The following is a 13,351-nucleotide window of genomic DNA, read 5'->3' as shown; positions in this document are numbered from 1 at the left end:
AGCGGAGCTAGAGATGTGGGTGTTAGGAGGGAATTAAGAGACTTGAATGGAATGATGGGTTCTCCCATTTTCAACGCAGGTACTGCTTAAAGTCTCAGGTCACAGTTACAAGAGGTACTTTTTGAAAGAACACACAGAACACAAATGTGGTAGCCAGTTGCCAGCAGAAAGGCCTCCGCCGAGGGCCTGTTTGGAGTGGTGGAGCCAGTATGCTGCAAGGGGTGAGGGGAGCGGACAGAGCCCCCCCGAGTGGCTCAGGGTCGTGATGTCTCCAGGCAGACCTAGAGCCCCCGGCAGAGAAGTCTCCCTTGGTTCTCCTCGTCTGCGTGGGGAGCTCGGGAAGAAAACAGCCATCTCAAGTCCCTGCTCCACTGTTTATGTTACTGAAGTGAAGTTCATGTGGCTTGATCCCTGTTTCCTGGGGAAATCAGCCTGTCTTGTGACTACATTGTCTTGTGGGACTGGGACACATGTGGAAGGCTGACCTCGCTCCCGAGTGGAGGTCGCCTTCCCAGCCTCTTCTCCGGCTTCTGCATCGCCTGGCCTGTGGGTGCCTGGTCCGCTGCGGCGCCCTCACCCCTCCCTCCCGCTTCCTGCAGCGGTGTGTTAGCGTCTTCTGGTATAATGCCTGTTTTGTCTCTGATTATTCTCCTGAGGTAACCGTGTCCTGCCTCGTGTCTGAGCTTTTTTCAGTCCAGGGAGCAGAGCTCAAGTAACGCGCCATGGGATGTGTCAGAGGGACCCAGGCCGGGCCCTCCTGCCCCTGTGTCTCCCCGGGAACAGGGCACTGGGAAGACTGGGAGTGCCTTTCTTTGCTTCTGGCGGGTTGTAGCTGTTTCACCAAATTTCGCCTTTCCCTTTTCGACTCCCCCGGATCTCCCAGAAGCTTCCCTCCCTTCCCCCAATAAAATCAGGATGTAAAAGCATTTTTATAAAGCTGGAGTTCACATCATCTGTTTCCGTTTCTCTAAAATAGTGATCTAGTAAGGCCTGTGTTGGGGGCTGACGTCGCCAGGGAGGGGTCTGAGAAGTGCCCGTGGGTACTTGGGTCTTCAACTTTACAAGCCTCAAGGTTCTCTTTTCTTGATGTGGGCATTTGTGCATAGCCTGTGTTCTTTTTCCACTTAAAGGTTTCACGTAGGGTGACCCAGTTGGCTTCAGTCACAGCGACAACTGTCTGGACTCTGTGTGAGCGCACCGTAGTTTTCGTGGTTACTCTCTAGGTTGGGCATTTGGGGCTCTTTCTCATTTTTTCTTTGCAATATTTATATCCGTAAACATAAACATAATTAAATCCTTAAACATAATCTAATTCTGCCTATTTTTTGAATTTTTGTGGCATTACATTGCATACTCACTTTTGCAACTTGCTGCTTTTGCTTATTTAAATGAACATTTTTGTGAAATTTCGTTTGTGTCCTGAGTAGGTAAAGTTCGTTCGCTTCCATTGCTGTGTGACATTCTGTTATGTGAATACACAACAGTTCGTCCATTTCACCACCGACAGGAATTTGGGTTTGTCCGGTTTTCAGCTGTTCTGAAGCATGTCGTAAACATCCTGGTGCGTCTCTTCCGGTGCAGATGGGTGCATGCTGTGAGTAGCGTGGATTTTATTAGGTGATGCAGAGTGTGTCCTTCTTGTTTGTCCTCACGCACGCATTTCACACCGCTGTTATTTAGCCTGGGTATCTCATCTTAATTCTCCACGACACCTGCTCTTCTCCAGGCCTCTGCTTTACTCCCAGGAGGAGGTAGATCCATTATTGCTCTCGCTTTCCACTGAGCCTGCAGGCTACGGTGCATTTCCCTGCTTTCCAAAGGCTTCTGGAAATACTGGACACTGTCATTTACGTTCTCTGTTATTTCAAGGTTAAGTCAAATGTGCGATGAGGCAAAACCACCGTCTAAACGTCTGTATGACTCTTGGCAAAGCTGTCCTTGGGACATGGGTCTGGGCATTCTTTTGTTTTGTTATTTGGTCCACTGTCCTTCAAATATACCATTCCTTCTTCTCCAGTTGGCCTTTAATGAAAGGAATGGGGGGTGATGAGACAGGACAGGCCTGGAATGTGGTCTGAATCAGGGAGGCTTATGGGTCGCTGTCCTCTCGTCCCCTCCAGGGCAGCGTCTCTGGGTTCCAAGAGTAAGCCAGCCCCTTCCCACCCCTGCTGGCTCAAATTGTGACCGTAGGGAACTGGGGACCAAGCTGGCCTTGTGCTGCTGGCTCCGGCGAATGCCTTCAGGTCAGGGCAGGAGGAGCAGGGGCTCGCTGACGATGCTGGGGAAACATCTGTGTGGATCTGCAGGTCAGGGGTCAGTACACTGTGTGCAAAGGTCCAGATAGTAAATATTTTAGGCTTTCTGGGCCTAGAGACACAATTGAGGATACTATGTATATACTTATAAAATAAGAGGAAATAAATTTCCACAAAAAATTTTATTAATGAAAATCAAACTAAGGACAGTAACAGTGGAGCGTGACGTTTGGTGATGCAGGTCTGCTGATGGGAGGTGGGGTCCTTCTGGGGATATGACGCTTCTCTTAGCTGGATCAGAGTCAGAATTCCTCGTGATTACGTGGACTGGGAAGTTTCATCTGTACAGATCCTTAGCTCACGGCCGCGTAAAAGCAGGCTGAGGGCAGGATGTGGCTTGTGGACCCTGGATGCTCCAGGCTCATCTCAGACTGTGGGTTTGGTTCCACATTCCAGCATCAGGACATAGGTGCTTCCGCGCCAGGATGGCGGTCCCTGTAGGGCTCTTGGAACAGACTAAGTCAGCCCTCCCAAGGAAGACGGATGTGTCACACAGTGACGTTTGTGCCAAGCCCACGGAAGGAGGAGGGCAAGGACTCCCAGATGCTGCCAGTGTCTTATGGGACAACCCTCAGGGACGGCCCCCGGAGGGGCCTGCAGGTACAGAGGAGAAGCCTAAAGGCAGCACGCCTGGAAGCAGCGCGTGGGATGGGGCCAGCACTCTTGAGAAAGGTAGCAAGACATGAGGAGCTGACTTTTAAATTTTATTACATTTTAATTTTACTCTAAATATTCCTCTGTGGCCAGTGGCTGCTGTCCTGGACAGCACGGGTCTGAGAAGAAAAAGTGTGAGCACCCCGCTCCCCACCCCGGAGCTGTCCTTTCCCACGCTGCACGCGTCCCCGAGCATAGCCACGCCCGGGCGGCAGGGACTCGGAGGAGATAAATAAGAACTGTGGCTATTAATAAAACTGTGTAGGGGATCCAGAGAGACACTTTGAAAGTGGTTGAAAACCGTTGTTTATTTTCCTCTGAAATATCCAAGACACATCCCTGTGATAAATTCACTCTCTGAAATTTTCTTTGTAAATGAAAGGTCAGCTGTAGTCTTGCTCCTCAGAGTTAATGAGGTTTGGTCAGACTTCGCTGCGGCTTAGTTCCTACTTCGGGCTGTATTGTCTATTAGATTTTGGCCTGTTTATAGTTTTTCCACATGAATTCTGGTTATAATTGCAGCTTTTTCCCCCTTCTCTGAAGCTTGGGTAGAGTGTGGAGTGGGCGGGGTGTGGGTGAGCTCCCGATCTGGTTACAAGTCTCAGCCTAATTGGTAGAAACTGTTGGTTCCTTGAGACTCTCAGCTTTTGTTATGTTTTTGTTGTTCTAAGATTCCAGTGCTGTTTTTATGTGTAATTGACAGAGACTTTTTCCAGCACTCAGTCTTAATCTTTTTAACTTCTTCTGATCAAGTTTAATCTTAATTACCTGTGAGTAAGCACTATAATGAAGGGTGTGTTTTTGAGTGGGGAAATAATTGCTTTTTTCTCTTGTCATTTTAGTTAAAAATTACCTCCACCACTCGCTTCAACTTTACTTCCAAGCTCTTCTTAATAGACTTAGGAAAGCCAGTTACTGCGTAGCCACTCCCTGGTGAGTTCAGGAAACAGCTTGTCCCTTTAATGACAAGGGTAGAATTTCCATATAGTGGCGTATTTTTACAAGACTTTGTGCAGTAAATGGTCAGGGCAGGGTGTGTCCCACAGTATAACGTGGGAGGGAATTTGTCAGAGTTCAGCCGTGTGATAAAGCGTATTTTCTCTGCGATCTCTTCCACACTGAAATACCTGATTACCCCTGGTTCCCATTTCCCCAGCACAATTGAGCCGAACCCTTGTGGACAGAAGATTGGTCCATCATTGATGGTGGTGCCAGCGCCTGGAGAGCTGAGACCCAGGTGAGAGTGGCAGAGTAGGTCCTGATGGGCACTCACTGACGTTTCCAGCATGTTTGCTGCCTCGAGCCCCAGGTGGCTCCCGACTGTGTGTCCCCACTGGGTCCCTCACGTTTGAGTAGCCTTTCCCTGTATCCACTTCCTGCCTGCCCAGATCCGTTGTTCTCACTGGGGCCTGTGTGCCCTTCTCCTCCCTCCTGCTGAGAGTAAGGAGCCGTCTGTAGCTGCCCATTGTCTCTGGGCTCAGCAGGGACACCGTTCCTGCATTTGGGCCCTTGTTGGTCTTCCTAGTCCCATGGTCATTTCCTGAGCTGTGTTTTCAGTCCTGTTCTCTGCCAGGCTCTCTGCTGGTACTGGGGCTACAGAGCTGAACACATGCTTGCCCTCAGAGGAGAACATTAGGAGGGTAATGGTGCTTTTTTATTAATAACAGCTCTTTGTATTTTAACCACTTTGTCAAATATCTGGTGCCTTTGTGATCATTTTTCTGTTTAAAACTGTCAGCATCAATCATATCCGTTTTTAGCATTTAACAAGATAAGAACAGTCATTGTTGCATTGGAACTAGGACTTACCAAGCCGGTATTGAAAGTGGATTCAGAAGGTGATTTAGGACGCCCAGAAGTCCAGAATCTTTCTCTGAGATGGTGTGCTCTGTTTAACATGACAGGTCATTGCACTATTTTATGCTCAGACTCACAATGAGTAGTAAGTACTTTATTGAGTAACTCCTGGGTCTCAGATATTGGGCTGGGGGCTTCCCTGCAGGTCTTCATTTCATTTGCAAATACCCTGTGATTGGTGTCACTGTCCCTGTTTACCAGTGCTCAGTTCCTCACGTCACAGCAACTAAAAGTGACACCCATTGCTCTTCTGTGGTGTTTCACTGGGGTTAAAAGGAAAGTTTACCCCTCATCTTCTGTGAAAGCAGAGCTGTGATTAAATCTCCAGGTTTGATTAGTCATTGAACAAATGTTTGACCACTTACTGTGCGCTGGGTGTATAAGTGCTGTATACACCTACTGTGTGGTAGCTGGCCTGTAAGATGATGATTTAATACCCAAGTGTGTCTGTTTGACCATTTGGGGGCAGGCCCTGGCGTGCTGGCACGTCCCCGGGCCTTGCTGATTCACAGGGAGGGGGCGATGGTGGACCATGGGCAGTGCGGGCGGAGGCAGCTTGGGTCCTTCGGGTGGATGAGGCGGTGACTACCTGCCCTGTCTTCATTCCCACCGCCCGAGCATTTATCCACAGAGGCAGCCCCCGAGGGGCCTTCACCGGACTGCCCTCTGTAGCTGAGATCTAAGCTCAAACACACTTTAATTAATACGTTCTCTGTATTTTAGGCTTTGGACGTGGACCGGATGGTTCTTTACAAAATGAAGAAATCCGTGAAAGCAATAAACATCTCTGGGCTGGGTGAGTGTGCCTTCTTTCCTAGGGGTTTCTTTGTGGAAAATTTTGTATCTGCAGTCCTGGTGCCATGATACTGATTACCATTAATGAATAATCAACCAGACTCGTTTTTCTGGGCATGCCTATTACAGAGGTGAGTTGGGGTGTTTAATTTTCGCAAGTGTGTTTTATTTTGTGACTCTGATTCAGGCCTGGGGTTTCCTCTCCCACCCCCACTGTCCCATGTTTTGCTTCTTGTTCTCTGAAGAGCCGCTGAGTTTCCTCTGATGGCCTCCCTGCGGGACCCAGCTTTGTCAAACTGGCTCAGAAGGACATCGGACTCATTTCTGCCTCTGTCACTTGATTTGTGCTATTAATCATGTCAGAATGCCTTTTGCATTCAAAGAGAGTATTAAGAATAGCCTAACATTTGAAGAGCCCTCAAATCAAGGAAGTGAAGAACTCATACTTGACGAAACAATTAATAAGGCAATCAGAGCAGAACTTTAAAGTAAGAACAAATGGTTTGGATCCTTCAAGGGGCAAGGGAGGTTATTAAATTACTGAAGTGGGCAAGGCACTGGTGAAAAAGCACCAGTAAAAGTCTTGGGGGCGGCGGTGGGGAGCTATTGTTAAAATAAGAACTGAAATTTGCTAAATGGCAGGCTATACACATGGGAAGAAGGAATGAGGCCCCACGTTGCCTGAACACAAGGAGTGAAAGGGATGGACAGTGTGAAATAAAAATTAGGAGCCACTGAGAACAGATTCAGGAGGGTCAATGTTAGCGTCCACCTAGCAGGAGTTCCAGAAGAGGGAAAAGAGAGTGGAAAGAGGGAATTTTTTTTTCCCTCAAATGATAGCTGAAAAATTCCTATAACTAAAGAAAGATTTCAGGTCTCATTGAGAGAGTCCACTGAATTCTAAGGAAAACAAGTTGTGTGTGTGTGTGTGTATTTATGTATGGGTAGATATGTGTACATATCTTGATACATGTCCTGCTGTCTTATCATCAGGGAGAAAGAGGAAAGTAACAACTTACCCAGAGGAGTGGAAAAGCACATCTGCAGGGAAAAGTATCAGGAGGAAATATGCTAAAAAGGATTGTTTTAAATGAGTTGTGACTTTATACAGATATTTTTCCTCCCTTTATTTTGCATATTTTATAAATTGTCATTATATTGATATTAAAATGATTAGACAGGTATTAATTTGTTTATGATAAGTGTCAAATGTTTGTGAAATAAGTTCCAGAAAGCAAAGAAGAGATGGGACTTAAGTTGTTCTTGACTTGAGCTGGTTCCCAACTAAGTTTGAAAGCGTTTTGGACCCGGGGTTTGTGGTGCTAGCTGTTGTGCCCTGGAGAAAGTCACTTAGCACCTTCTAGCCCTGGTTTCCTTGTCTCTAAAGTAGTCCATTTAGGTTAGAACACAGATCCGTGGTTCTCAGCTAGGGTGGTTTGCCCCCTACCCTCTGCAGTTTGGTTATTTACAACTAAAGCCTGTGTGTGTGTGTGTGTGTGTGTGTGTGTGTCTGTGTGTGTGTTAGAGGCCATGGTGGTGCTGAAGGTCCTATGATGTACAGGACAGCCCCCAGCAGAGTTACCTGGCCCCAAATGTCACTAATGCCAGGGTTAAGAAACTACCATCCAGATATTCTTCAAAATCCACTACAGTTTTTAAAAGAGAAACCATAAAACAGTAACAAAACCCACCACCAGGCTTAGCTTGCCAGTACATAAATATTGATCGACTGCCTGACAGCCACAGATTTTATGAAAGAAGGAAGTGGAGTTACTTTTCAGTGATTAACACCAAACTGGAAGTGAACACACGTAGGGAGATTTTAATTAGTTTATTTATTTAAAAGTAAATTTCAAAAAAAAAAAAGAGTATAAGACTCCCCCTCTTAACACAGCACTGAGATTTGCTGAGACAGATGTTTCAGTATCCAGAAAGACGGCGCCGCCGGGAAAAGCTCCTTTCCTGGATGAAGTTGCCGGCATTGAGGGACAGTAGTGACGGTCTTCTGTTTTTGAACACTTTCTGCGTACCTGGGCTTTCTGTACACTATGTGCATCTTTACAACAAATCGTTCTTGTTTTACAAAGAGGAACCTGAGGTCAGAGGGTTGAACGTGTTCTCAGGGTGCTCCTGGCGCTTGGCCTGCGGCTGGGCCAGGGCTGTAGTCAGGCCACCACGTGTCGAGGTATCACCAAGAGATGGATGCTCAGTTTTGTGGACCAACAACAGATTTCAGAAAGTATCGTAAGTGATATATTCTGTGTTGTGCTCATTGAGCTTTCCGACTTTATAATTTAAGGCTTGTGTAAAAGGGATCTTTTATATTTTGGTCAGGTTCAGAAGTGATCTTAAAGTCCTATGTTGAGAAGTTGTTCTGGTCAGAAATAAAAAATGAAGTAATGGGCAAATGTGGGCTCCGTGACTGCTGCCAGCCTTGAGGAAGGACTGGTGAGGCTCCAGAGGCTGGCCCAGCGCCCAGCAGGGTAGCTTCCAACCAGCATTAGGAAGGAGAAGGTGTAAGCACTTTGGTGTCCGGAAGCCGCTTTACAAATTCACCGCCATGTGCGTCTCCTCTGCCCTGCTGACCTGTGCTGCTGACCCTGTGCCCTGAGCCTCATTTCCTCACCTGCCCAGAGCCGTCTTCTAAAACATAACCCAGTGATGTTTCTTCTCTGCTGCTTCTCCGCAGTGTTTCTTCTTGTCCACGTTGTCGTCCTCACGAAGTTCAAGAGCCTGGGAGAGAGGAGACAGGCCTCTCTGGGCTCTACAATTTTAGGGAAATTGGGGTGAAGCGCAGGTAAGCAGGTCTCTCCTCCTGCAGGACTAGCCAAAGAGTTTCATATGCTAAAGTGGATTGTGAGGGGAAATTGGTCTTAACCCTTTGAAAATTTGCTTGCCTATGAAACTGCCACTTGCCCCCTTAAGCGCCCCCAACATGGCCTCAGGTTGGTTAACACTGTGGAGTACCAGCTGCGATCCCGCTTCTGGCATCACCGAACTGAGACCCCTGGCGGAGTCCCTCCCAGCTCTCTGCGCCCTTCCTGCTGTAATGTGCCGTCCGCCCCCTAGAGCCACGTTCCGTGCCTCCTTCCCGCTGCACGTGCTCTTCTGTTTCAAATGGCATTTTGCCACTTGATCAGAGGCAACCCAGGCTTAAGGAAGTTGAGTAGTTTGCTCTGGATTTTGAGCACAGCATCCTGTGCACCGGTCTGGGTCCTTTCTGAGGCGCCACACACCCAGCAGGCCGACCGTCAGCCTGGCTTGCAGGGGCCTGTATTTTTGTTGTCTTTATTCATCTTTATATTATATATAAGTTTGAGTTATTACAGGGCTGTGAGTCAGTTTTTTTTTTTTTTAATAAGCCAGAACACTGATCCTGGAGTCTTCATTTCAGAACAAGTGTGGTCTGCTTCAGAAAAGTCACCTGAGGAAACGCTGCACCTTGTCCTGTGAGCTGCTGTCATCTTCCATGGCATTTGGATCTCTTCTCTGGAACTGCTTTTAGTAGCACATTCTTTTGAATATATTTAGGAGAGGAGTCTAAGGATAGATTAAATTTTTTTAGAACTAGATGTTAGGAATAAGCCACGCATATTCAACAAGAGACTGAGCTGCTGGCAACCACGGTTGGCTAGGAGCGTGAGAGCTGTGTAGTCATTCTGGCTCTGAAGGAAGTTAGTCCCGGAGAAGTTCCCCATCGTGGTTTGATCATTAAAGCGTTTAACATCCTTAGGCACCTGCGTGCATAGAAGAACCCCCGTTTTCGGTATCATTAAAGGAACAGTGAAAATAGTTCAGCATTTATGCCTGACACTGCTTTACATGTTTTCCCATCTCATGTTCCTTACTTTATGTGCCAGCGGGACTTTCTGCCTCGTCTCCTGCTTGGTCATGGGTTGGCCCCGTCTGACCTCTAACTGATCTCCAGTTCTCCCCAGTCTTTCTCTGCTCCAGGCCGACCGGCGGCTCACTGCTTCCTGAGCGCATCACGACTGTATCTGTGGTTTGCAGGCTGTCTCCCATCCAGCCCTGCTGCTGGTCTGTACACATGCTCTCCTGCCCCAGGCACCTGTTGAAGACCTGCCCGCCCACCTCCATCAAGCCGAGATTTGACACAGCGTTAGTTTCCTTTGACTCTGGTATTAGTTTGACGTGGCTGCAGTGATAAATGACCACAAACAGAGTGCTTTAAAATGACGTGAGATTTTTCTGCAGCTCAGGAGGTCAAAAGTCCAAGCTAGTCTCACTGGGCTGAAATCAAGGTGTTGACTGACTTCCTTCCTGGAGGCAAAGAGGTTTCCCTGCCATTTCCAGCTTCTAGAGGCTGCCCACCTTCCTTGGCTTGTGGCCTCCGTCCATCTTCACAGCCAGCAGTGGCTGCTGGAGTCTTTCTTACACGACTTCACTCTGACACCGTCATAGTCTACACTGGCTACCGTAACAAAATACCTCAGACTGGGTGACTTACACCGCGGATGTGTGTCTCACAGTCCTGGAGGCTGGCAGTCTGAGGTCAGGGTGCCCACGTGCTCTTGTTCTGGGGAAGGCTCCCTCCCTGGCTTGCAGACGGCCGTCTTCTCGCTGGGTCCCCACACGGAGGAGAGAAAGCGAAGAGCGTAAGCCTGCTAGAGCCAGTAGGCTGTCTGAGGTCTCTTCTTATAAGGACGCTAATCCCATCTTGAGGGCCCTACCCTCTTGACCACATTTAAATGTAATTTTCTCCCAAAGGTCCACCCCCAAATACCATCATATTGGGGGTTAAGGCTTCAGCAGATGAATTTGGCCAGAGGGGGTGGGTGGGCACACGATTCAGTCCATAGCAGACCCTGGCTCTTCTGCCTCCCTCTTCCACATTTAAGGACCCCGTGGTTACATTGGGCCCACCCAGATGGTCCAGGAGAATCTTCCCATCGCAAGTTGAGCTGATTAACAACTTGAATAACACTTGGAAATTCAAGATAACATCATATCCTCACAGCTTCCAGGGATGAGGATGTAGACATCTTTGCTGGCATGGGGACATTGTTCTGCCTACCCTACTTCCCCTCTGAATCGTGAGTTTGAGGTTGAATCAGTTTTGATTTGTCTCTTCAGCCAAAACTGAAAGAGTCTCTAATAGGCAGACACTGTTCACTCTTTAAATATTGCTCTTTATTGTTCTCTAATAGTTTTATGTCTGTTGCTCTTTGCCCCCCAATTAGATGACAAGCCCTTGAAGTCAGTGACCAATTCTGGGAGGCAGAGTAGTTTAGGATCGAGAGCAAATACGTGTTAGAACCTAGGAAGCCTGGGGTAGAAGCTAGTGGTGCCACTCAACAAGCATGGAACACCAGGAAAGTTGCTTATCTTTCTGAGCCTCAGTCTCCTCATATGTAGGATGAGAACATTACTGCTGCACAGGCTTGTTAGTGACAACTGACTGAGACAGCACGAAGAAGTGGCAGATGTGGTTCTGGACACGTGGTAAGCGTGGCAGCTGCTAGTATATTTCCTGTGTGTTTCTTGCAGTGGTCAGCACAGAGGCCAGTAGGTACACAGGAGGTGTCAATAAACAGTCATTTGTATGTTATCACATTTCTGCTCTAAGTTCTTACACCATCCTCTTAGTGTAGGGGAGAGAGACTTACAATTTTAGGTGTAAACATTGTATTTTCTGGCAGACTATTCTTTGTAAGGATTATATAGATTCATGTATCTGTAATTACGTATGTTTTCTCATATATGTTTTGAGATGCCTTGGAGCAGCCAGCTGTGTTTTTAGAGCCTTCAGGCTGAGGACGTTTTTAGCGTCTCAGCACAGTCACCTCAGCATCGCCTCTTGGCCTGCAAGGCCTTTAATATTTACTCGGGGGCTTCTTAGGGAAAAGTTTGGCAGTCCCTGATTTAGAGTAGTGGTTCTGAACCTTGAGAGTGCCCCCAGAATGCCTTCAAGGTCTTGTTAAAACACAGATAGCTGGTTCCTACCCTCAGAGTTTCTGTTCAGCCGGTCTGGGATGGGGCCTGAGTGTTTGCTGACTGACTAAATTCCCGGGGTGCTGAGGCCGCACCGCCTTAGACACACACATCCCCAGCCTTAAACCTTCAACTGGGCCAAACGCTTATCAGTGTGTCCCCTATGTATGCAAAACAATAATTTTCTTACACAATGACGAGTATATTGTGTTTGCTCCCAGTTTTCAAAAGGATGACAACACAGGTGTATTTCCTAGGATGGCTTGTGTACAGGTTTGCAAAAGTAGTTATTATGATGATGATCAGTTGAGAAACTGCTTCTATAATAATTTTTTCCACTGACAATAGACTGCTATTTGACCTCTTTTAAAAAAAAAGAAACTCTGTTCATATTTATTCCAATAATTTAGTCTAAACTTTCCCAATCTCTGTCTCAACCCATAGGTGTTCCCTCCCCACCCCCCAGGAAGTAGACACTAACATTCTTCAGCTGTTTGACATGTCGGTGGGTGGAAAAATTCATTTTTATCAAGAGGGAAGCACCAGAAGACTTTCATTTTCACTTCTCTAGAATTACTGTATCTTAAAGAGTTGGTGGAGCTATTCTTATCAGGAGTGGGAGATCCCTTCTTTACCTGCAATCGGAACATCCTAGAGAAATTGGCACATCTTTAAAATGAAAAATACAATGGAAGAAATGTTTATTTTCCTTCAAACCTCTACCATCTCCTGCCTACAAAAGAAAATGAGAATTCGGCTTTGTGTGTGTTTCTCCCTGTTATTTGCAGTGCTAATTAGAATATGGCTATTCAGTTAACACAGAATTGTTTCTATTACTATATCATAATTAGGATAGAGCAGTGCAAAAGAAATATATGTCATACATGCAATAATTTAGGAAGTGAAACTTCATTACGCATTAAGAAGACACTGTATCTGGCATGTTTTTCCTCCTGTTACGTGAGAAAATAAATTATAATCCTTTGTGTTTGTCAAGAATAAGGTGAAACTGGTATTCAGCTACTTTCTTGCAGCATTGAAAACCGGTGCATGGAGTTTTTGGAAAGCAGTTTGGCCGTGCACATCAAGAAAAATAAAATCTTTATTGGAAGGATGTGCAGAGATGCACATTGCATTGTTTCATTGCTTGTCCAAGTGAGAAGCCGAAAGCCTCCTGTAACTCAGGATGGAGCTACTTGAGGGAGTCATGTGGCAACAGGAACAAAAATGCCTGTGATGAAATCTTCAGGCAACAAAATTGAGGATACAAAATATATGTATACCATAGCTGTGAAAAAAAGAACAAGTTATAACAAATGATAAAAAAGGATCTGTATTGATGTTCATAAATTTTAAGAGTGGAAACATAATAGCAGCAATAAAAATCTGACGCTCAAAACCTATTGATTGTAGACCAAGCGCTGTGCTGCACAGATACATAAGGTTAATCCTCACATCAGCTCTGTCAGTTAGGTCCTGTCAGTAACTCTCTTTTCTGTTGGCGTCACTGAGACACAGAGGAGGCGTTTACCCCGAGCTGGAGAGCTGGGAGTTAGGGGAGCTGAGATTCAAAACCCGATCTGCGTCCCGGGCTCTCATTCTGACCCCAGCACCACACTGTCTGGTACACGGGCGGGGTGGGAGTTGCAGGTACCTGAGGGAGAAACACCACTCATAAAGCCATGGGGACAGCCTAGATGTCATCTGGCCGAGCCATAGTGACCCGGAGGTGAGAAGTCCAGGTTGTCTTGGTTGGCCACTGTTCATTGTGAGCCAGT

At 46.8% G+C, this 13,351-nt stretch overlaps 1 protein-coding gene across 12 annotated transcripts in view; it reads left to right on the top strand.

Annotated features, from left to right (window-relative positions):
- Positions 1-13,351, top strand: part of ASAP2 (ArfGAP with SH3 domain, ankyrin repeat and PH domain 2) — a 145,791-nt gene that overhangs the window by 42,723 nt on the left and 89,717 nt on the right. For 11 of the 12 annotated variants that reach the window (XM_072938227.1, XM_072938228.1, XM_072938225.1 and 8 more), the window contains one exon: positions 5,550-5,622. In XM_072938227.1, coding sequence (XP_072794328.1) covers positions 5,550-5,622 — 73 coding nt within the window. Of the gene's footprint in view, positions 1-3,811; positions 3,903-4,125; positions 4,207-5,549; positions 5,623-13,351 lie in introns of all 12 variants that reach the window. The other variant, XM_072938229.1, reaches the window with a different exon arrangement.

This window comes from Vicugna pacos, chromosome 15 (assembly GCF_048564905.1).
Source record: "Vicugna pacos chromosome 15, VicPac4, whole genome shotgun sequence".
Lineage (NCBI taxonomy): Eukaryota > Metazoa > Chordata > Mammalia > Artiodactyla > Camelidae > Vicugna > Vicugna pacos.
Note: the sequence above shows the minus strand (reverse complement) of the source record. Positions and strands in the feature narration are given on the sequence as shown.